General features: G+C 46.4%; 1 protein-coding gene across 1 annotated transcript in view; it reads left to right on the top strand.

Moving 5' to 3' along the window:
- Positions 1 to 23,809, top strand: part of ABCA13 (ATP binding cassette subfamily A member 13) — a 326,117-nt gene that overhangs the window by 95,816 nt on the left and 206,492 nt on the right. Inside the window, 9 exon segments of the mRNA XM_059932550.1 lie at positions 209 to 385; positions 554 to 586; positions 1,668 to 1,944; positions 8,561 to 8,577; positions 8,580 to 8,674; positions 10,295 to 10,439; positions 10,442 to 10,698; positions 13,263 to 13,332; positions 14,921 to 15,052. Coding sequence (XP_059788533.1) covers positions 209 to 385; positions 554 to 586; positions 1,668 to 1,944; positions 8,561 to 8,577; positions 8,580 to 8,674; positions 10,295 to 10,439; positions 10,442 to 10,698; positions 13,263 to 13,332; positions 14,921 to 15,052 — 1,203 coding nt within the window.

Here is a 23,809-nt window from a genome sequence, read left to right as displayed (position 1 = left end):
TTGCATGTAAGTATCAGCATTACAGGTACTGTATAGAAAAGGTGGAGTTTTCACTCAGCAAATAAGTAGCAAATTTTGCGTGGAACAGAATTTGACTCTTCTGAGTAAATTTTCTCATGAAGGAATTTATTTGCACAGTCCCTGCCTTGGGAACGATACACGCTGTGCCCAGAGAAAAGTTGCCATGTCCTCGTTTCCGTGTCCTCAGGAGGGAAGCTGGACCAGATGCTGAACCGCATGGGCGCTGGACGCCTCCGCTCCCTGGGCCGCATCCTGACCAACCTGACCTCCTGTGTCCTGCTGACCCTCTTCCAGGGCCTGACCTCCGCCACCTCCCTGGAGGCGACCTCACAGGCCCTCATGCGGAAAAAAAGCTTCTTGGCCAGTAAGTATTCAGTGAACACACATGCTCATAAAGGCAATATTTGCATATTTCTCCCCAAACGTGTCTTATCATGGCTCCGACAGAAAACAGTACTTTCTGGGTAAAATGAACAAAGCAGAACTGGTCCCCTTGAGTTGGTGAAAAGATGGATCTCGTACGTCATCCGAGGCCCAGTGCTATTCCCTGCGTCCATGTTTACCAGTTTACGGGACTAGTTTACCAGTTTATGGTTAAATCTCATGTGATAGGTTATATTTTTCTTGATTAAAGCTGTACTCTGATTTCTTCCATCCCTTTTATTTTTATCAGGTATATCTGGATGTCCTAGGGTCAGGGGAGAAGAGACAGTGGCCAGTTCAAGTCTATTGATCAGTTGTTCACTTATTCAACATAAATATGATGTATTCTCATATTCCTTTTGAATAAACAGTGAATTGTTTTTATTTGGCTTTGTATGAGTTTGCTAAGGCTGCTGTGACAAAGAATTGCAGACTAGGTGGCTTAAACAGTGTAAATTTCTTTTCTCATAATTCTGGAGTCCAGGTGTGGGCAGGCCTGGCTCCCCCCGAGGCCTCTGTGTCCTCGACGTATGGACGGATGTCTGCTCCCTCATCTTCCCTCCGTGCGTGTCTGTGTCCGCACTTCCCCGTCTTCTAAGTACAACAGTCATGCTGGATTAGAGCACATCCCGTGACCTCATTTTCAGTTGGTCACCTCTGTAAAGACTCAGTCTCCCAATAAGGTCACATTGTGAAGTGCTAGGGGTGAGGACTTCAACTTATGAATTTTGGGAGGGCAGAATTCAGCCCACAAGCAGCTTTATATATGAAACGCGAAGAATTCCTGTGGCAGAACACAGAATCCAAAGACATTAGTTCTTAGGGACATCTGTAATCACAGACAAGGAAATCCTATTATTTGTGCAGGCTCATGTAATTTTTCAAGTCCTGCAAAAATGCAAAACAAGTAATTTTTTGTATTAATGACACCACCGTGTGGTTTTATTAAAATAAAAAAGAGGATTTTTAATTTTAGGAGGGAGTTGGGAATTGGGAGACCTTGGTGCTACCTCACCACTGAGGGCTTGTGTCACACAGAAAATCAGCCTCTCCTCCCTGGGGTGCGGCCCCTTCTCAACGGGGGCGCTGAGCTGAGCGAGTGTCCTGGGGCATCCGGTCAGACCCATGCTGAGGTGGTGTGAGCCGCTCCTAGGTTGTGCTGACCCCCTGTTGGTCCTTTTCTGACTTTAGGCATCATTTTTAACAGTTCCTTAGGGGGTAAGAGAACCTCAGCTCAGAATCTCTCCAGCTGCCGCCCCAGGTTACATACAGCATCCGGACCAGCATCTTGTACAGCATAAGAACGGATCTGGTGAAAAACCCTTTCTGGAAGTTCCACCTTCAGAGCCTCCCAGCCGATGGGTTCAAGTATAACTACATCTTTGCCCCGTTGCAAGACATGGTCGAAAGAGCTATCATCTCAGTGCAGACGGGGCAGGAGGCCCTGGACCCAGCCGAGCAGGTGCAGGCAATCCCATACCCGTGTCACACCAGCCATCTGTGAGTACCCGGTGGAACCGAGCTCCTGAGGGCCCCCGACAGTGGAAGAGGCCCTGTGTTTGGAAACCAGGTGGAGAAAAATCCTGGAGCCTTTGTATAGCCATTCCGCCAAAGAGCATTTGGAGATGTTCCATTCTCCTTTTTAATTTCCTAAGGCTGTGCCATCCAGATAGAAGAACAGTTGTGGAGATAATGTAGTCAGTTAGATTTGACACCAGGCATCTGTAGCTTCAGACACCCTTCACAATAAATTTGCCGAATAATATTCACGGGGATTCTTCCCATCTGAACTAGGGAATCAGAGGAAGCTTATTTCCTCTTCAGCCCAAATCCTTACAGTCTGGGCCTGTGACACCCACATGCAGGGATGGAGGGATTCCCAGAGGCCTGGGGCGGGTGACCTCATAGGTGGGGTCATCTGAGAACACTCACGAGTTGAATTGAATGATTCAGCGGGTGACTGTAGCTCCGACACTCTTGGGGTGAGAGTGAGGGGAAGCTCAGTCGAAGGGACTCGGGACAGCGCTCACCGTTGGGATGTCCTTCCGTGTAAGACGCTTCGGAACCAAGACCTGGGCAATGTTTCGGGCGGTGCTGTGTTCAGAGAGGGGTGCATTCACGAGCCCCCTCCTCCCTGACTTTCCCAAGCAGGTCAGCAAACAGGACTAGGCAAGGGGAGGATGGCAGCAGACCCTGCCCTGGGCTGGGGAGCCGGACTCTTCTGTACGTGACTCCGGCACAGGCTGGTGGGAGGACACAGCGCAGATGTGAGCCTGAGGGTCCCTGATTCACCCCTTCCCATGCCAGGGAGGGCGGTGGAGACACAAGACCTGCATCAGCCCGCTGGCCCGAGGGTCGGGGTGGGGAGAAAGCTTCGGTCCTTCTCAGCAGTACCCCCCGCCCGCATTGTCCTGGGCCAGGATCAGGGTCCTGGGGGTGGGGGGTGGATGGAGGGAGAAGGGCAGGAGGCAGAGCCTGGGTGACGTGGGGAGGGGCTGGGGGTTGGCCATCACCCTGCACTGGCACCGGAGTCATGCATCTCAAGAGAAAAAAACAAAAGCTGAACCATTTTTTTTAAGGATTCCATATATATGTGTTAGCATACGGTATTTGTTTTTCTCTTTCTGACTTACTTCACTCTGTATGACAGGCTCTAGGTCCATCCACCTCACTACAAAAAACTCAGTTTCGTTTCTTTTTATGGCTGAGTAATATTCCATTGTATATATGTGTCACATCTTCTTTATCCATTCTTCTGTCCATGGACACTTAGGTTGCTTCCATGTCCTGGCTATTGTAAATAGAGCTGCAATGAACATTGTGGAACATGACTCTTTTTGAATTATGGTTTTCTCAGGGTATATGCCCAGTAGTGGGATTGCTGGGTAAAATGGTTCTGAGGAACCTAGGGGCAGCACAGGAATAAAGACACAGACGTAGAGAATGGACTTGAGGATGCGGGGAGGGGGAAGGGTAAGCTGGGACGAAGTGAGAGAATGGCATGGACATATATACACTGTCAAATGTAAAATAGATAGCTAGTGGGAAGCAGCTGCATAGCACAGGGAGATCAGCTCGGTGCTTTGTGACCACCTAGAGGGGTGGGATAGGGTGGGAGGGAGGGAGACACAAGAGGGAGGAGATATGGGGATATATGTATACATATAGCTGATTCACTTTGTTATACAGCAGAAACTAACACACCATTGTAAAGCAATTATACTCCAATAAAGATGCTAAAAAAAAAAAGCTGATTTCCCCACGTGGTTGTCCCTATATATGGGATTTTGATCCAACAGGCTCATTCTTTTCTGCCTGACGTTGCTAATAGAGACAAGCCACCGAAGAACACTGTTAGTAAGAGTTATTAAAAATGCAAGTCAGGGATTTGCCACCTTCAGAAAAAGAGATGGAGACAGCGAAATGTTTATGAAGGTCAGAGTAGTCTTGTAAAAAGGTTTAAACAAATGAGAATGTTGGATTTCCTAATTTCCAAGTTTATTGACAGGCTTTTGTTTGGGTTCCAGAGTAGGGATAAATACACGGAAGAATCTGGAGCATATTTCTTTGATTCATGCTGTCCTGATAATAAGGAGGTGACAGACAGTCCTATTTCTGAGGTCACTTAGACATCCTGGATTTAATAGGCTTCTCCTTTTATTGTTAGTTTTATAAACAAATGGTTATCAAAAGTTGAGAAAGTAGAGAAAAAAGTCATACTTCATACCCTCTTCTAAAACATCAGTTGGTTTTTTTTGTTTGGGGACTATTCTTCCTTTCCATGACCTTGAACTCATGATATCTTGCTAAGAGAGAACGTTTTTGTGTTTTTTCATTTGAAGCCATTTATGGAGCATTTGCTATGTGTCATGTATGCACGTGACTGTCATACTTGGTGGTGAAAAAGGTGTCATCCTTGCCTTCTGGGAGCTTGCAGACCAGGGGTTACCAGGACCGTACGAGCCCGGAAAACTGCAGTCACCCTCCCCTGTGGGATTCCCCAGGGATGGGAGTCACAGGACCTCTCGCCTCCCAGTTGGGAAGTTGGTGGAGGGGCACACGCGTCCACATCAGACGCCAGTCTCTTCCCTAAAGTCCGAGGGAGGATTTGAGGTCGAGCAGAACGCTCGTGTTCCTCCTCCCCTTCCTCTCCCTCATCCCCTCCTTCTGTGGTTAGTCTGCCTTCAACATGCTTCCTCCTTCTGCATTTTAAAAATTCACTTGGTGCACACATAGTTTCATTATTTTCTTGTTCTGTTGATACTTTTTTCAAAGCACCATACATGGATTTTATTTATCAATTCTCTTTTTTTGTCTTTTCTAACTTACTTGTTATTTCTGTCTTTATTTTTATTACTTCGTACTTTTATATACCCTCAATGTGTTATGCTGTTTCTCTGATACCTGAGACCCATGTTTGATACATTATTTTTAGTGTGTTTTTCCTTTAATTTGTGTAGTGACCTAAGGTGATGACTTTTCTTTTCAATCATTATTTCAACTATGTTCCATGGATCTGATATACGACTAAAAGTTCATTGTTTTCTAGACACTTGCAATATGGGTTTCTACTGTCTTTTTGACCCAAGAGCTGTTTAAGTTTCTTTTAATTCCCAAGTGGAAATTCTGGGGAATTTTAAGCATGTGAAGTTACTCAACTTACTTATAGTAAGAAAAATTCAAATTAAAACTAGTCTGCGATAGCATTTTAAAAATCAGATTGACAAAATCCAAAAATTGCATCATACCCTAAATTGCCAAATACTGCTAATAAACCCTAATTTTTACATTGCCATCAGAAAATACTGTGTTTATCATTTCCACTTTTTGAATTTATGGCATTTTCTCTGTCAACTATTATATAATCTACTTTTCTGAATGATTTATGGGCACTTGAAAAGAAATTTCTGATTTCCTATTTTTATAGTACAGAATTTATCTACATTAACTTTGTTGTTTAGGAATTCTCTGTCCTTATTTGTGTCCACTTCATCTGTGCTGAGCTAAGATAGATAAACTGTAGTCTCTTGTTACTGGAACATCCCCTTGCTTTTTCCTGTGGTGTTGGCCTTTTGAATCTTGGGGCTGAGTCACTTTGTGCAGAGCCATGAATAATTGTGTTCTGGGTCTTCCTTAATGCTTTGTGGACGTAATTCTACCTTGTATAACATTAAATTAATGACCTCTGCTTTTTCCCCCTTTCCTCTCTCTCTGGATTCACAGTTTGCTTGCCATGCCTTTGCCCATCCTTGCATTTTAAACTTTTCTGAAGTGTCTTGTTTTAGGCGTGTCTCTTGTGTGCATCACATAGCTTCATACATGGGGGAGGTTAGCTGTTTAACGGTATGAAATGGAATTTCACGTATATATGGTCTTAGTTATGTAATATATTTTTCTATACTTATACCATTATTTAGGAATGTTCTGCTGTTGTTCTAGTGGTTCCCTTATAGTTATAACTTTGTACAAATAATATCAACCCTTTCTTTCTTTTTTTTTTTTACCATGACCAATAAAAAAACAACGTAATTTCTCTTCTTCCATCACTTCTTCTTTATCATGCAATTTTAGTTAACGTTATTATCTCAGTGTCCTCCTTTGTACGTTAAAGATGCCTGTACTTATATTCTACATTTGTCAGCGTTAAACAGATAGCCTTTGATTTTGGCATTTACCAACTCATTCTTCCTCTTTGAAGAATTTCCCCAACCTTCCAATTTTTGTTTGTTGTATCATTTGTACATTTCAGGGAACAAAACATTTCCAATCTGTATTGTCTTCTTATTTTTCATTTTTGTTTTAGTCTTATTTTTACTGGAAATAAATCCACTTCTTACCATTATTCTTTCACTGTGATTTACCAGTCATCCTTTTGTGGGCTGGTTTGTCTTCTAGTAATTTCCTTAAGAAGATCTCATGAGACAATTTAACCCGAGTTCTTACATACTTAAAATTCTTTGCAGCATTTATGTTTGAAAGACAGCTTGGCTGGATATGAAATCCTGGGCTCACTCTTTCCTTGAGTATCTTGTAGAAATAGCTCCATTATCTTTGGCTTTCAGTGTTAGTATAAAGAAATCTGAGGCCACCTTGATATTTTCACTCTTTTATATGACTTGGTAATTTTGACAAATTGCTAATAACTTGAAAATTCAATAATTTACTAGGATACACTTAATTGTTGACCATTCTAGGACAGTTTTCCAAGGCACAAGATGAGTTCATTCAATGTGTAAGACTTAAGCTTTTTTTTTTTTTTTTTTTTTTTTTTTTTTAATGGAAACTCTTGGTGTATTCTAGCATTACAAATTTATCATCTTCCAGTATTTGGTTTTTCTTAAGGGAATCCAATTGCATGACTTCCCCCCTGTGTTTCTTATCAACAAAATCCCCTTAATTCTATTAAGCTCTTTCTTTCTTTCTGTTTCCTTCAGCTGTGTTCTCATGTGTGGTTTACGTCTCTCACTGTGTGTGTGCAGCGTCGTTTGCCCTTGTTGTGCTCCTCATTCTGTCTCTGTCCATCTGGCGGCTATTCCGCCTTCTGTTTCTCCCCAGCCTCTTCCAGCTCACGCTCTGTGTCTTCCTGCCCCCTCATCATCTCATCGCTGAACTGTAACGCTCCTGTGGCGTGGTGTTTTTATAGGGGATTGCCTTAGTAAATAGTTTTAAACTGGTGGCAGAGATGTTGGCTCTTTTCATCTGTTTCACATCATCATCTTTTTGGCATGTGTTCTTCATTTGTTAATAATTCTGAGACTCTCAACCTACTTTTATTTCTCACGTAGCTGTTGTGCTAGATTTCTGTTGTCGTTGTTACTCATCTTGAACGACTTGGGTCTTCCTGGCCAGTTGTTTGCAAGAGGCTCCTGCTAGTGGTGAGGACCAGGGACGTGAATGCCCCCAGAGCTCAAAGGCTCTCTTCCACGGCCACGAAGAATACACGTACTCTTCACATAACCCTCCTCCTCTGTCTCCCTGGAGACCCTCTCTAGGTGGGAGTGGCTCCTGACACCACCCAGTTTAACAGGCAGTGGACACCCACTTAGCACCTGCTCTTCTCTGTACTGTGCCCCCAGAGTGTCCCTGGGCTTTAGGAAGTGTAGTGTTTTTTTTAAACAACGGACATTTATTTCTCACTCTTCCAGAGGTCCAGGGGCTAGTAGGTTTGGTTTACAAACCTACACACCCTTTCTCAGGGGTGAAGGCTTCCTGCTGTGTCCTCAGAGGGTGGAGAGAGTGACAGCTCCGGTCTGTCTTCCTCTGCTTCTGAGGATGCCAGCGTCGTCCTGGGACCCCATGCTCATCACCTCATCACAACCTAATCAACCCCTAAATGCCACACCTCCAGATACCATCCCTTTGCGGGTTAGGGTTTCAATATACGAATCTGGGGGTGACATATTCAGTCCATAACAGAGATGTAGGAGATACAGGAACATAGAGATATTCCTTCTGGAACAGAAAGAATCACTTTTGTGACTACTTACTTAAGAAGTATAGTTTTGATGGCACATTCTAGACCTCCAGAGGGTGGGGTTTTGCTGCTGACGCCTCTCGTATCTACTTTTTTGGGTGACTCCTATATGAGCTTGATTATTTTTAGCAACTTTTTCAAATACTTGGCCATCTCTTCCCAAATACGTGTCAGAATTGCAGTGGCAGTTTTTCCTTCTCTTGTTGATTTGGACTCGTTTCCAGGAGCAGATTAGGAAAAGCCTGAGTTACACACCATGTACTGTCACTTCTCTTCTGCAGTTTCTTATTCTTTTTAATTTGTACGAAGTGGCCTCACTCAGACAGGTATGTGCAGAGCGTCCAGATTGGTTGCTGCAAGGACCACAGAGTTGGGTTCATGCGATTCCAGGCCCCTCATGTCTCTCTCCTTTACAGACATAGAGCAGGTCCTCTGTGTCTGTAAAGTTTCCTCGTGCTCTGTGAGTTTGCACACCTATAAATCAGGACGCCCGACAGTGGTTCTGCCCCAGGCACAGGGTCAGACAGATCTCGGTCCTGAGCAAGCCCTGGGGCCATAAGGACAGCGGGATGAAGCGTGGGAGCAGGACTCACCGCGAGCATCTTGGGGCGGCATTGGATGCTGACCGCACTGTCCCCACAGGTTCTTGAACAACGTCGCTCCTTCTTCCGGCTGATAGCGATGCTCACGTGGATGGTGTCTGTGGCCAGCGTGGTCCGCAGGCTGGTTTACGAGCTGGAGATCCAGCTGGAGGAGGTGAACAGCCTGGGGGATGGGAGGGGGCGTTGGGGGGTTGGGGGTTGACGGCTGCCCCATCACGGACGGGACGCTGCGTGCGCTCGGCTGGGTCCCACCGTCCCAGGAGACTCGCTCCGCACGGAAGCCCAGGGCCCTGGCAGAGCTGCAGAGGTGACACGTCTGGTCCATCCAGGAGAGGAAAGGAGGCTGAGGACGGGCCCACGAGAGTCGCTCACTCGGCAATGTTTACGCGATCCAGACAGACACACGGACGGAATTCCCGTCTTCGTTTACGGCTGGAATTCTTTACGTACAGCTTTGCTGTTTTTGTCCCAGTGTTGTTAAAACTCGAAACTATCAAAACTGCTTTTAAGAATGAAAGTTCATAAAAGCGTCTGGTAAAGACCTGCCTTCCCATTCAGCCGGGAAGATAGGTGGGCACATGGTATCCACTTATTTATTAAAGCAAAGGAAAAGTGCAGAGAGTCATTCAGTTTTTTTTTTTTTTTTTAACAGAACTGAAAGCCATTCAAATGGCATTCTTTTTTTTAAAAAATTAATTATTTATTTATTTAATTTACTTATGGCTGTGTTGGGTCTTCGTTTCTGTGCGAGGGCTTTCTCTAGTTGTGGCAAGTGGGGGCCACTCTTCATCGCGGTGCGCGGGCCTCTTATTATCGCGATCTCTCTTGTTGCGGAGCACAGACTCCAGACGCGCAGGCTCAGTAGTTGTGGCTCACGGGCTTAGTTGCTCCGCGGCATGTGGGATCTTCCCAGACCAGGGCTTGAACCTGTGTCCCTGCCATTGGCAGGCAGAGTCTCAACCACTGCGCCACCAGGGAAGCCCAGTCATTCAGTTTTGACTAGAGTTGCACTGTTGTATTGCATGTTGTTCACCTGTGTAGCACGAATGCATTCCTGGATTTCTGTGTTTCTTCCCCATCCAGCTGGGCCCCGGGTGTAAGGCCTGGGACTGGGCGTTGGTGGTGCTGAGCTCCCTGCCCAGGGCCGCCAGGGTGGGGCGTGCATCTGAATTGCTCTCACTGTGAAGGAACCAGCCCTACACCCAGGGGTATCACCATGTTATAGGTGAGCAAGCGGTCCGTTCAGTGGATGGATTAATTTTAGTGTTATTGCTTCAAACTGAATTACTCTGCAAAACACATCCTAGAACCTGAGCAGTCACCCCCGAAGTGAACAGCTTAAGGCCCAGTGTTTCCCCCTTCATGTTTCTCTTTGTTGTTATTAAACAAAACCAACACAAACCAAATGACAAAAAAAAGAGGGAACAAAACCGACAAAAGTTCAATAAACCAGGAAAGGCATCGAGACTGCGGCCGGTCAGGCTGGGGTCTGGGGTCTGCTCCCCTTCGCAGCTGACTTCTCACAGCTGTGAGGTTGTTCTCAGGCCACCTCGTCCCCTTTCTCCCCCTCCCCACGGCCAGCGACCTGCTCTGCAGGGGGTTCGTTCGTGTCAACGACTGACTCTGGAGGACGACGTCCAGCACGGCGTCTCCGAGGCCATGTTTCCACACTGGCGGCCACAGGCAGGGATGAGCCCCGGCTGGCCTGTCCCCCTGGCGCACCTGCCGTGTCCTCTCTCAACCCCTTGATGACCGGTTCTCCCTGTGTTGGCAGTATGTGAGGACAATGGGCGTGCCCCCCGCTGTCCACTTGCTGGCTCGGCTCCCGGAGCACGGGGCCAAGCTGACGGTGAGCAGCGCCGCCCTGACCCTCATCCTCGGGGTCAGCGGCATCTTCCCCTCCAGCAGCACCTGGATGGCGTCCTCTTCCTCCTGGACGTCGGGGTGTCGGTGGTCACGCTGAGCTGCCTCCTGAGTGCATCCTTCGGCCGGGCGAGCTCGGCCGCCCTGTGCAGCAGCCTGCCCTACGCGGCCAGCTTCCTGCCCTGCATCGTGCCGGCCTGCAGGCCTCCCTCGTCAGTGCGTTGTTTTGTGAAACTGCAGAACAAGGCTGCCGTGTACCCCGCAGCACGTTTCAGTGCATCACTGTCAGATGTGTGGGGCTTTCCCGTCTCCCCGGTGTGTCCTCCACCCTCAGCTGCAGCCTTGCGGTGGTAGGTTCACTACCACCACGGAGGGCTTGCTGAAGGGCGGTCCATGAAAAACTGGTGTTTTTCACGGAATAGGGACTCTGCTCTGAAGACTCTTGGAGAAATCGGGAGCATCCTAAAGGAAGCGCACGACTTCAGTTTCTCTTTGTTTCACACATGGAAGGAAACAGATCTCCAAAGCTATTTTAGAAGTAAAAAATAAGCATTTTTTTTGAAGCATCACGAATTACATCACATTAGCTGGAAAGATGTCTCCGTTGGCAGTGTCAGAGTCACCCATCCATTTAGAATGTACCTCCCCAAAAGCATTAGAATATGTCCAGGTCTGTGCTATAAATACGCAGAAGACAGAAACTCATCCATTCTTGGTGACTGTTACCTGGTGAGCGCAGTGCCGACACACAGTAGGGTCACACAGTACACAGCACTGGGACGCACAATAGGGACACACAGTACACAGCACTAGGACACACAGTAGGGACACAGTACACAACACTGGCACACACAGTAGGGTCAGCACTGGGACACACAGCAAGGACAGCACTGGGACACACAGCAGGGACACAGTACACAGCACTGGGACACAGTACAGAGTACTGGGACACACAGCAGGGACACAGTACACAGCACTGGCACACACCATAGGGACACAGTACACAACACTGGCACACAGAGTAGGGTCAGCACTGAGACACACAGTAGGGACAGCACTGGGTCACACAGCAGGGACATGGTACACAACACTGGGACACACAGCAGGGACACAGTACACAGCACTGGCACACACAATAGGGACACAGTACACAACACTGGCACACACAGTAGGGTCAGCACTGGGACACACAGTAAGGACAGCACTGGGACACACAGCAGGGACATGGTACACAGCACTGGGACACACAGCAGGGACACGGTACACAGCACTGGGACACACAGCAGGGATACACAATACACAGCACTGGGACACACAGTACATTGGAAGGGATGGTGGAGCCACGTCTCAGGGCCTGCGTCATGGCCCTGTCATCATGTAAACATCCCTGACCTCAAGGGCAGGGCAGGTCCTCATGGCACCCTGTGAAGAGTGTGATTGGAGTCCCTGAGGGAGAATCTGGGGTGGGACCAGGTGGGAGAAGTCAGACAGAGAGAGACAGTTGCTGTGTGTTTTCACTTAAAGGCGGAATCTAAAATATCCAGCAAATGACCGAATATAACAAAACAGAAGCCGACTCACAGATACAGAGAGCAAACTAGGGGGTACGAGGGAGGGGTGGAGGGAGGGGCACGATAGGGTAGGGAGCAAGAGGTGCAAAGTACTAGGTATGAAATAAATGTTCCGAGGATGTGACGTGCAGGGCAGGGAATATAGCCACTATTTTATTGGAACTTTATGTGGAAGATAATCTATGAAAACATCAAATCACTATGTTGTTCACTTGGACTAACAGAACTCGTAAGTCAGCTATACTTCAGTTATTAGGAAAAAGCCGCCCAGGGTTGCCAGGGTTCCCCTGAGGCCTTCAGAGGTCACCCAGTCCTGACAGCCCAGCCAGACTCACTGGTGTGGGTGGGGTGAAGGTCTCTGCTCATTTCGGGCCTTGGGGCAAAATGCTTCCATGAAAGCCAAATTACTCTTCTCCAGCATCAGTAAACCCTTCAGTCTGCCCTGGTTTCCACAGCTCGGCTCCTATGCCTAGATTTGCATGGTATTCATCAGTATGTTATCCAGTTTGGGTTAGTTTATGTCACACCGGTAGTCAGTAATTTTGTGTGTTAATTGGATGTTTTCAGAATAATGAAAACAACTGGGACCACTCAGTGACCCCACCAGGTATTCCTTACATATACAAAAAGAGCCACTGACCACCCGGCCTGAATTTCAATGGATGTGTTTTGTTTTTTATTTCAATCTTTAGGTTTAAGTTTTTATGTCTACAAAGTCTGATTTCCTTTTTACATGTTGAAATGGTTTCTAGCAAATAAAGAATCTAACTCTGGTACATTATATTTTTAAATGTAAGATCCTTTTCCAATGAGCTTTCTTTTTTTTAAACACCAGAACTCGCTGCTGGAAATGAAATCACATTTTCCTCCAATGCGCCCTCTTCTCGTGTGCAGTCTCCATCAGTCGGCCTGCAGTGTGCTCCAGGGCATTCACTTAATAAAAAATACATAGTAAGTTGCTCTATTCCATTTGCCACTGTTTTGTGTTATACATTTGTGTGTACCGTGCATTGGATTTATGACACTTCAAGCACTACAGTAAAGAGAGAGAATTCCTTTTAACATTAAAAACTGGCTTGTTATCACGCTTTTCAGAACAGGCTGATGCACGGCCCAGTCTTGGGCTCAGATGTGGAGTCACCGCCTGGAGCGATGGTTTCGCATCATTAAGACCCTGAATGGTTTCGCATCATTAAGACCCTGAATGTGCTGTGGTTTCGTTATTTGAACTTAGGACTGTGGACTTCCTATGGCCCAATCGAGCACTAACTTGCAGTTTTTCTCTTCTGCCCCTCGATCTGCAAGCAGTACCTCCTCTCCACAACTGCCTTTGGACAAGGAGTATTTTTGGTTACATTCCTGGAAGGGCAAGAGGCAGGTAAGAGGATGCAGTTTTTAAAAAAGTGACTCAGGTTTTTGGAAATTTAGTTATCGTGTTGCAAGCGATACAGTAGAGAGTGTTAGTTACAAAGCGGAAGGTTTGGAAGGAGATCCTGGCGTTGGTTTAGCTGATGTAAATCCCTCCCTCCATCCAGTTATCCTGGTTTTAGGAACAAGGACAATCCTGGCCTCCTGTGCTCCAGGTCAGCCACCCAGCCAGTGCCTGGGGCCTCCTTGTGACACCCCTGAAACACACTTGGTCAATTAGTGACCCTCGGAATTCTCCCCTGAACGGGCCGTACAGGGTCTCGTCTCTTAGACTGTTATTGAGCTGCAGTCTGTCTTCCTGGACTTCCTGCCCACTGTTCCTGGTTTCTCTTTCTAACCGCCTCTTTCACATGACAGCTGTTTATATATCAGCTGTCATCTTCACCTCCAGGGTTTCTGGATCCTTCTTGAAGCCATGATCCAGAAGGAGATCTAACCAGCATAGAGCAGAGAACAATTATCTCCCCTCTTTTCTCTGTATTTTATTCCTATTAATTCAGCCTACAATAATTTAAAAAAATTTTGTTGGCAATGTTTTTCACTTATATTGAGATTTTGTCAACTAAAACCCTAGACCAGAACAGACATATATTTCTTAGATGTTTACATAGTTTTTTGTGGTGTGTTTTTGAAAACACAGGGAAAATATATGCCATATATGAAACTGAACTCCAGATAGCATTACACTAGCTCATTAATTTGTGCCAGTCTTGAAATTCTCCAACTTTTCTGTAAAACATGTTGAACTGTTCTGAACTATACTACACTAAAAATGTATTAAAACAGATGAGTAATCCTGAAATGACCTATCCTGAATTCTTCAAACTGACTTTTAAACAAAATTGGATCATAAGGATATGGCAGAAAAATGGTCACTGTTAGATCCTTTGAATATTTTGGACCAAATTCCTACAAGTACACAATGTTAAAACATTTATTTTATCAAGTTCTAGGTTAGTACCATAGGAAAATTGAGAAAGATGAATATTTTTCTTAAAACAAATAATATTTTAATCCAACAATAACTTGCAAACGTATTGTAATAAGAGAATGATTTTTTCCTATTGCAGATCCTATATATCCTGTTTATATGTTTTCCAAGAGCGAGAAGAATAGTATAATTTAGAGTTTGGGTTCTCAAGGAGCCGTCATCTTTTTTTTAAACATGCTTAATTTCCCTAAATGTAGATTGTTTTAGTTAAGCAAGTAATATAAGTAATATATATAGTATATATATATATATATATATATATATATATATATATACTATATAGATATTATATAGATATAAGTAAAGCAAACTTTAAACTTTTTAAAATGTTAGGTATTCAGGCATTGATAATGGTCACCCACCTGCTGTCCTTGAATCAGGGTGAGATGAAGCTAACATTTCACAGGAGGTACAGGGCCCATGGCCTTGACCTGCCTTTTGTTTTAGTTTTGCTCAGCTTTGCCTTCAGGACTGATGAATTCACCTCACCAAAGTCTGCCCGAAAGAGGGTGAGCAGCTCTGACTCTGACCTTACTCTTCCTTCCAGGGATTCAGTGGGATAATATGTACCGGTCTCTGGAACTAGGGGGCATGACATTTGGCTGGGTTTGCTGGATGATTCTGTTTGATTCAGGCCTTTACTTCTTATGTGGATGGTACTAGAACAACTTGATTCCTGGTAAGAATTCTGCACTTTATAAGATGACAAAATCAACTTAAAAAACAGTTTGAACCGATGTATGTGAACATTAGGATAATTACTTATTCTTTAAATAAGACATCAGAAAGGGAGTTGATAGGATGTGTTTTATTTTATTTTTATTTTTTTAAAAATTTATTTATTTAATTAATTAATTTATTTTTGGCTGCGTTGGGTCCTCGTTGCTGTGCATGGGCTTTCTCTAGTTGCAGCGAGCAGGGGCTGCTCTTCGTTGCGGTGCACGGGCTTCTCATTGTGGTGGCTTCTCTTGCTGCAGAGCACGGGCCCTAGGTGTGCAGGCTTCAGTAGTTGTGGCATGTGGGCTCAGTAGTTGCGGAACACAGGCCCTAGAGCGCAGCCTCAGTAGTTGTGGCGTGTGGGCTCAGTAGTTGTGGTGTGTGGGCTCAGTAATTGTGGCGTGTGGGCTCAGTAGTTGTGGCTCACGGGCTCTAGAGCACAGGCTCAGCAGTTGTGGTACACGGGCTTAGCTGCTCCATGGCATGTGGGATCTTAGTTCTCCCACCAGGGATTGAACCCGCACCCCCTGCAGTGGAAGTGCGGAGTCTTAGCTACTGGACCACCAGAGAAGTCCTAATTTTTTTTATTTTTTAAAGAATCTTAGTTCCCTCTCCTCTTCTACCTGAATCATTTCTAGATTTTTATCTTTGGGCTCAGTAATTCTTCCATATGGTCTGCTCTATTTCCAGAGCTTTCTATTGCATTCTTCCTTGCATTTATTGAGTTCCTCAGCTCCAGAATTTCTGTTTGGTTCTTTTTTAGAGTTTCAATCTCTTTGGCAAAGCATTACTTCTGTTCATTAATTTTATTCCTGAGCTCATTAAACTGACTTTCTGAGTTTTCTTACAGCCCGTGGAGTTTCTTCTTGACAGCTATTTTGAATTCTCTATCAGTTAGATCACAAACTTCTGTGACTTTAAGTTTGGTTTCTGGAGAATTGTCACTTTTCTCTCTGTGCTGTCATGTTATGGTTTTTTGTGGAGCTGGATGAATTTCTCCTCTGCTGGCACACTTGAAGTAGTGAACACCTTTCTTATTTTTTTTTTTTTTTTTTTTTTTTAAAGTAGCTATATTTTTTTATTTTTTTAATTTATTTATTTATTTTTGGCTGTGCTGGGTCTTCGGTTCGTGCGAGGGCTTTCTCCAGTTGCGGCAAGTGGGGGCCACTCTTCATCGCGGTGCGGGGACCGCTCTTCATCGCGATGCGCGGGCCTTTCACTATCGCGGCCCCTCCCGTTGCGGGGCACAGGCTCCAGACGCGCAGGCTCAGTAGCCGTGGCTCACGGGCCCAGCCGCTCCACGGCATGTGGGATCTTCCCAGACCAGGGCTCGAACCCGTGTCCCCTGCATTAGCAGGCAGATTCTCAACCACTGCGCCACCAGGGAAGCCCGACCTTTCTTATTTTGGTAAAACATTTTTTAACTTTGATTCTAACAGTTCAACAGATTGGTGATTAAAGGCCCTTTTTTGGTTTTTCAGTAGGTGGTGCTGTAGCTCAAGTTTTTGGTTTCTCTTACCCGAGCGGCCTCCAGCTGCATTTGGGACTCAGAACTTCCCATCCGTCCACGGCCTGTGCCAGAGGTGTCCCCACTGCCCTTGTTCCTGCTCTTTGCGTCTCTGGAGTCCTGGTTCCCTCTGTCACTGGCATTGCCACTGGGGGGCACCAGGTTGGAGGACACCTCCCCTGCATCCCAGGTGGCCTGGGTCAGGGCACTGCTGCCCTGGCATGGCGAGGGGGGGCAGGGAGGGGCCGAGGTGGCAGGTGTCTCCCCCAGGTCTGGGGTTGTCAGACAGGGCGGCTGGAGTCATGGGTGCCACCGTCGCTGTAGGGCCTGGGGTTGTCGGCCCCGTCCTGTGGCTGTGGGCACCTCTGTGCTGTGAGCCTGGGGTCCTGTGCCCCACCTCCCGGGTGCTGTGGTTCTCCAGGCTGTGGGCTCAGCTGTCGTGGCCCCAGTGGGGACGGGGATCACAGGCCCCGCCTCCTCTATACCTTCAGACAGGCAGGTGTGAGGGTCTCTCCAGGGTCCTGGTGTACTGGGCAGAAGAACCTTTGCTTAGTCACGGGTGTTTTACGAGTTGCGCATTGAAGGGGGTGGAAAGAGGGAGCATCTCATGCCCCTGTGGTGCTGACCTTGAATCAAAGTTGGTGTTTTTAATCGAGGAGAAAAGATACATAATTCAGTCAGTCTATTAGGGAGAAAAAGTTTTGCTCATTCATAAATTCATCAAAATAAGTAGCATTAAAAATAATGAAGAAATAGGAAAAGTATTATTTTAAAGAGAGGGTAGGCCTTTCAAAACATTATGCCAAGGACATAAGCAATAAAAATCACTAGTTTTCATTATAAGAATTTAAATTAATATTTCAAAGTATCCAAAGAAAAATGACAATATGCTTTGCAAAGTTATGAAAGAAAATTGAAATTCTCAGGTCAAAGTTTAAAAACATAATATCTCAGTGGAAATCCTAGCAAATAACTTGAACCAATTATTTATTAAAAAGTAAAGTTTAAATTTAGTGAATTTATAAAAAGGTTTAATGAGCACGCAAGAGCATAGATTTGCACATACCTAGAAGACAATTTTTTCTTTTCTATGATAAAAATGACAATAACTAGTGCAGGAGATAGACTGTAAAAATTGACTCTATGTTTTGTTTTTTGTTTTGTTTTCTCAGAATGCTAAATAATTTAAGAAGAGGAAAAGATTGGTGGGGTGGTGGTGCATACAACAGCATAGAAGGGAGAGAGACATGTTTTCGGAGCAAAGCAGCCTGGTGTTGGCCGAAAGAGTTTACTCCAGTGGTTTTGTCGAGGAAATGCTTTCTTCCCACTCTTCCTTTAAAAACTGTGAGAGGCTTGGTTCTGTCTTCCCGGAGGAACTGAAAGAACAGACCCTTGAGTGAAATGTGGACGTGCTGTGAGCAGGTGTCTTTTGAAAGGTGATGATGTGCCCTGGAGGTCAGATGGACCGCGCATGTGCGCTGAGATCCACCGGTTTTGAGCTGGTCCTGTCTGCTCGGCGCTCCCGCCCGGCTCCTGAGAACTCACGTGTGTGTTCCCCCTCTCCTCGCATCCCGGTCTGTGCCCGTCCCCGCAGTTCCTGGCTCTGCTTCCTGCTCCAATGATGAGTTTGCATGTTGGTCTTGTAGAGAGATGTGGTCCTTCTTGTTTGGACCTCCGGATCTCCTCAGAATGAGGTTTTCGTTAATTTTCTAAGTTTTGCTGCTTCTGGCAGCTCTGGACACTGGGAATCAATCACCTGACCGTAGGCTATGCCCAGTTCCCCAATCACTGCCTCGAGGGAGGGGAGGTTTGATGAATGGGTGCAGGGTGGAGAAGTGATGTGACCACGACTTTCCAGAAGATGCCCTGGAGAACGGGGTCTGGGAGTTGGTGGAGAAAGCTCAGGGGCAGGACAGACCAGAGAGATTCTGCCACCAGAAGAGGCTTCTTGCAAGAGCAGCAAACACCGAAAGCACTGAGCCCGAAAGAATCTAAAGCAGGGTCTCAGAGAGATATTGGGGCATCCACGTCCATAGCAACGTTGTTCACAGTGACCAGAACGTGGAAGCAACCCAAGTGTCTATCGCTGAATGAATGTGTAAATAAAGTGTGGTCTATACATGCAATGGAATGCCATTCAGCCTTAAAAAAGAAGGAAATTCTGACACTTGCTACAAGGTGAATGAACCTTGAAGATATTATATGCTAAGTGAAATAAACAGTTACAAAGAGATAAATTCTGTATGATTCTACTTATATGAAATAACTAGTGTGATGGTTAATTTTATGTGTCAACTTGACTGGACTAAAAGATGCCCAGATAGCAAGTGAAACATGATGCCGGGTATGTCTGTGAAGGTGTTTCCAGAAGAGATTGGAATGAGTGAAGCAAATGGCCCTCAGCAATATGGGTGGGCATCCTCCAAGCTACCCAGGGTCTGAATAGAACAGAAAGGCACAGGAAGGGTGAATTTTCCCTGTGCTTAATCTGGAGCATCTCTCTTCTGTCTTTGGACACTGAAGTGCCTGGTTCTTGGGTCTTCAGACTCAGACCAGGACTTGTACTAGCAGCCCGCCCTGGTTCTCAGGCCTTTGGGTTTGGACTAGAACCACACCACTGGCTCTCCTGGGCCTTCAGCTTGCAGACGGAAGATGGTGGGACTTCTCAGCCTCCATGATTGCATGAGCCCAATGTGTCATAGTAAACTTCTGTCTATGGACACACACACACACACATATGTATATATGTCTTCTTGATTCTGTTTCTCTGGAGATTGCTGAGTGACATACCTGCAGTAGCCAAATCATGGAGACAGAAGGTAGAATGGGGGTCAATAGGGGCTGGAGGAGGGGGAGGTGAGATGGTACAAGGTGAAAGCTGTTCTGGAGGTGGTTACACAACAGTGTGAATGTACTTCACATTCCTGAATTATTTGCTTAAACATGGTTAAGGTGGTAACTTGTGTGATATGTACTTTATGATAGTTAAAAAAAAAAGACTGAGCCCTTGAGGGAGGTGTCTGGTGCTCAGAAGTCCCACTTTGTAGATCATGTTTCAGGGGAAGAAAAGGAGCTTGGGCGAGCTCATGGAGGAGGGAAGTTGGCCCAGAAAAGCTGAGCGATGGCGGGAATGCTGGTTCGTGAGGAAGCGCTGAGTCATCCCTTATCATGTGAGTCAGCAAACTATCAGCCAAGCTGGCGGTTTCTAGAGAGCATTTTATTTTTTTCTGAAAGGTAAATCAGGTCAACTTGGGGCTCAGAAGGGAAGGGAAAGCTGTCTTCCTTGAGGGGCCAGGAGACCTAAGAGCCCAATTTGCTTATCTTTTGGAAGGACCGAGGCCACGAGGGCCACGCTGGGTCTGGGGTTTGCCGGCATCGGGCTGGGGGCCACTCTGGGTGGTTGAACTACTGGCTAGATAGGAAGACCAGAGTCTATTCCAAAATCAAAGATCAAAACTCCAAGATCGTTGTAACACAGGTATAAAAACAAAAAGACACAGAGTCGGCCAAAGATGGCAATAAATATTTCTCCTTTTTTTAATCATGAAATTCCTGATTCTTCTGTTTCAAAAGTTAAAAGAACAATTGCAGTTGGTAATTTATATATCCTTAAATAACACAGAGTATTTATTTTCAACTTTGACAAAGTCTGCCAATAATAACAAAAAATAAAATTGCTAGAAAATATCAGTGGGATCTCAGATCCATAAGTAGTAATTACAATTTCTAGGTGTTCCCTGACTCAGTTTGCTCTTTTTAAGACAAATATTTTGTAACACACCCTTGACTCTCTTGAGATGAAATTCACAGATAATAAAGCCTACCTGCACACGTGATACCTGCAGATGATTTAAAAATTAGTGTAATGTCTTAACTGTAATATAAAAGAGAAAGAAAAAGTAATTCGTAATGAAATAATATACGAATTCTCAATGCTCAGCCATGACTTTATTAAAACACAAAATGAGGTAGGTACTCGGATGCTCGGAGTAAGTTTATATGTTTAAGGGAAGAAAAATGATCAGAAAGCATTTGGTACTACAAGTAAAACAAACAGAGGAGATAAAGATAGAGAGTAGAATAAAGCTAATATTCAGGTAAGTAATGACAGATAAGACTCACTTGTATATGATAAAGATGGAAATAACTTTAATTAAAGTAGGAAAAATTAGACACAAATGGACTGGATAAAAGAATGATATTTTGGTAAATGATCTGGGTCTTATTTAAAAGTGTACGATCAGATAATTCCCTGTGTCATCTCACGGGGCTGGTAATGATGAAACGGCAGATACATCCGTCTTATAATTCCACCCCATGTCGCGGCCTCCACTCAGACTCTAGATTTTTAGACTTTGGTTATTGTGTTCTGTAGTCAGCGTCAGGAAATGGAGGGTGGACTGGACAAAAGAACAGTAATAAAGAGGGTTCATGGAGAAGACACGGGGAGATGCCTGGGAACAGCATCAGAATAAGATTGAAATCTAACAGGAAGCCTCCCTATGAATCATTTGAATGTGTAATTTTTATACAATGGATTTCTTATTGTGCTATAATGCTATATATATATATAATGACAGTAACGTAAAATAGTTTTCAGAAAACCTTTATTAGTAACATTTAGTGCATTCATGAAACTATGCTAACTTTAAGGGCATTTGGTTCCAAGTTTGTTGGAAGCGTCTCGGCTCTAACACGTATTGTGGGTCACGGGCTGTGCCGTAGCCACAGCTGCGCTGCCCCGCAGACTCAGACAGCGAGCCGGCATCACACCCATGATGGGATGTGGTTTCCCGAAATGATGAACAACTTCCTCATCAAATAATCTCCCACTGGGTTTTTAAAGTGGTTGCATTCCTGGAAAATTCTGTGTGTAATGGAACTGCCCAGGAACTTTGGGTTTATGTGTCCTGCACTCACGTGACCATAAGAGCTTGTCCCTTGCGTGAGTGCGTGCGGTGGTCTCACAGGATGCAGGCCAAGGACAGGTCTTTGTTGGGTTGGGTTCTGTGCCTTGCGGGACTCCTCCCTTCCCACATGCCTGCCCACTGGAGTGGATTTGTGCAGCCCTTAGTCGCTCATCAGGCCTTTTTATTTTCTGTGTTTCTACTAATCTGACATCCTGGGCTTTCCTGACTCTGGAGGGATGGCCCCCCAGGGCGAGCTAATCCCTGGAGACAGTGAAGGCTATGCCAGTGGGCACGCCTTTCACACTCAAGACAACAGCCTCCGATGCAGGTTCCCACACTCAGGCCACTGTCCCCTGCCCTCCTCACCCGGGCCAGGGCCAGGCAACCGGGGCAGCCCTGTGCCCAGAGCCCGCGGGCATTACTCAGACTGGCCGGTCCTAAGTCTGCTCGCCCTTTCCTGCCACGGAAACCACAATAGAGGCTGTTGCCCACGATTTCCCTGGTTTCCTCTGCTCCCCGACTGACCCTGCTGCTTCCCTGTGAGGCCTTGCAGGGTGAGGCATGTCCCCTCCTCTTGAGAACTGTGACGACCAGAGACTCTGCTGGCCTCATTGTGCCTGAATAATAATAAAGCCTACGTTTAAAACTACCCATTCACTCTGCCCACCCAAAGCGCCCCTTCCCACGTGTCCAAGACAGCCCTGGGGGCTCCTAGCCACTTGGGGATCAGGACAGTCACCGTGTGAGGGTCTCCCCGGGTTGGGGGGCGGGTGGGAACTTCCTGTCTGTCTCTCTCACACGCTCACACATGTATATACACCGCCACACCGGTGCTTTCTCTGCGTTCCCTTGTCTTTTTGATGAAGCGATGGTGTAGGAACGCAGCCCAGCGTTTCCCAGGCTCAGTGTCTGACGGGGACACCCTGCAGACCCAGTGTCATACATCACACGGTCTCCCCGCCTGCAGGGCCCTGCACTTCACTCAGCTCACGAGCAAGCATCTGGTCCTCCCGGAGTTGGGAGTTTTGTTTCATAAACTCTCTTTACGTGCCTCCAGTGGGATCGGATTCTGCCCTCTCCGTCCAACATCCCCGGCTTCTTCCTTCGCCACCGTCCGCTAGGGGGCAGCACTGATCAGCCTCCCGGCCCCGTGGGCTCCGGCGTCCCCCCTCGAGCAGCAGAGCTCGGGAGGAACTGAGGGCCTTGGCATGTGTTAACGTTCCCACAGCACTTGGTAATGTGAGCAGGTGCCCAGAAATCAGGCGTGACTTCAGGAGCAAAAGCCCAGGGTGGAGGAGCGCCGAGTGGCCTCTGTGCCAACTGGGACTCGGCAGCTTCCCATCCGCTTAGGTTAATAGGTTAATTAGGAGGATTTAAAAGTCCAGACAGAGCAAAGCGAAGATGGGCTACTTAGCAAATCATCCATTAATATTCAGTTTATGTCTAATTTGTTTTTCTAACTCGGCACGGCCTGCAGCCGTGACCCTGGCCCGGGCCTCGTGCACCAGACCTGGACCACCCAGCGTCCTCCCAGCGCCCGCCAGGCCTCTGGGGGCCTCCCCACCTCTGCTGATCCACAGTCTGTTCCATCCCCAGCGTCTGCCCCGCCTGCTCTTCTACCAGGCGGCGCCCCTCCCACTGGCCGGGGTGGCTCCGGGGCTCGCTCAGCCCGGGGTGGGAAGGGGGGTGGGGGGCGGTGTGCTTCCAGCAGGAAACCGCTGCCAGAAGGCCAGAGGGAGAGAAGGGGCTGCCGGCCCCGCAGACCGAGTTCCCTGATGTGTTCGTTGCTCATCCTCTCCTTCTGTTTCCGCAAACGCATCATTCACCCGAGTGTCCAGGACCTGACTCTCGTTCCCACTGGGTGGCTGAAGAGGGTGGGGCCCAGGAGCTGAGGCAGGCGAGGCTCCCTGCTGATTTGAAGGGGCAGCAGCGTGTGTGCAGGAGGGCAGGTGCCACCAGAGGCCGCCTGGCGGTTCCCCGAGTGGCTTTTTTATTTTTTTAGCAGCAATAATTTTATTAATAAAAATGAGAGCGATCGCTTACAGTATTTGCTTTGTCTGGTAAATATCAACTCATTTAGGTACTTAATGCTCATTATCATCTCCATTTTTACGGATAAGATAACTGACACACAGAGAGGTTATTTAAAACTTAAATGGCAGAACTAAGATTCAGACTTAGTCTGGCACATAGCCAATGCTCTTAACTGCTACAGTGCCTTGCCTTCTTTTGGCCCGAAGGACTGCGTTCCACCCAATTAAATAGGGCATTCCAAAATGCTTTTCTTGATTTAGTTGATAAT

This window comes from Balaenoptera ricei, chromosome 9 (genome assembly GCF_028023285.1).
Source record: "Balaenoptera ricei isolate mBalRic1 chromosome 9, mBalRic1.hap2, whole genome shotgun sequence".
In the NCBI taxonomy this organism is placed as follows: domain Eukaryota; kingdom Metazoa; phylum Chordata; class Mammalia; order Artiodactyla; family Balaenopteridae; genus Balaenoptera; species Balaenoptera ricei.
The sequence above is the reverse complement of the archived record's forward strand: the minus strand, read 5'-3'. Positions and strand labels throughout refer to the sequence as shown.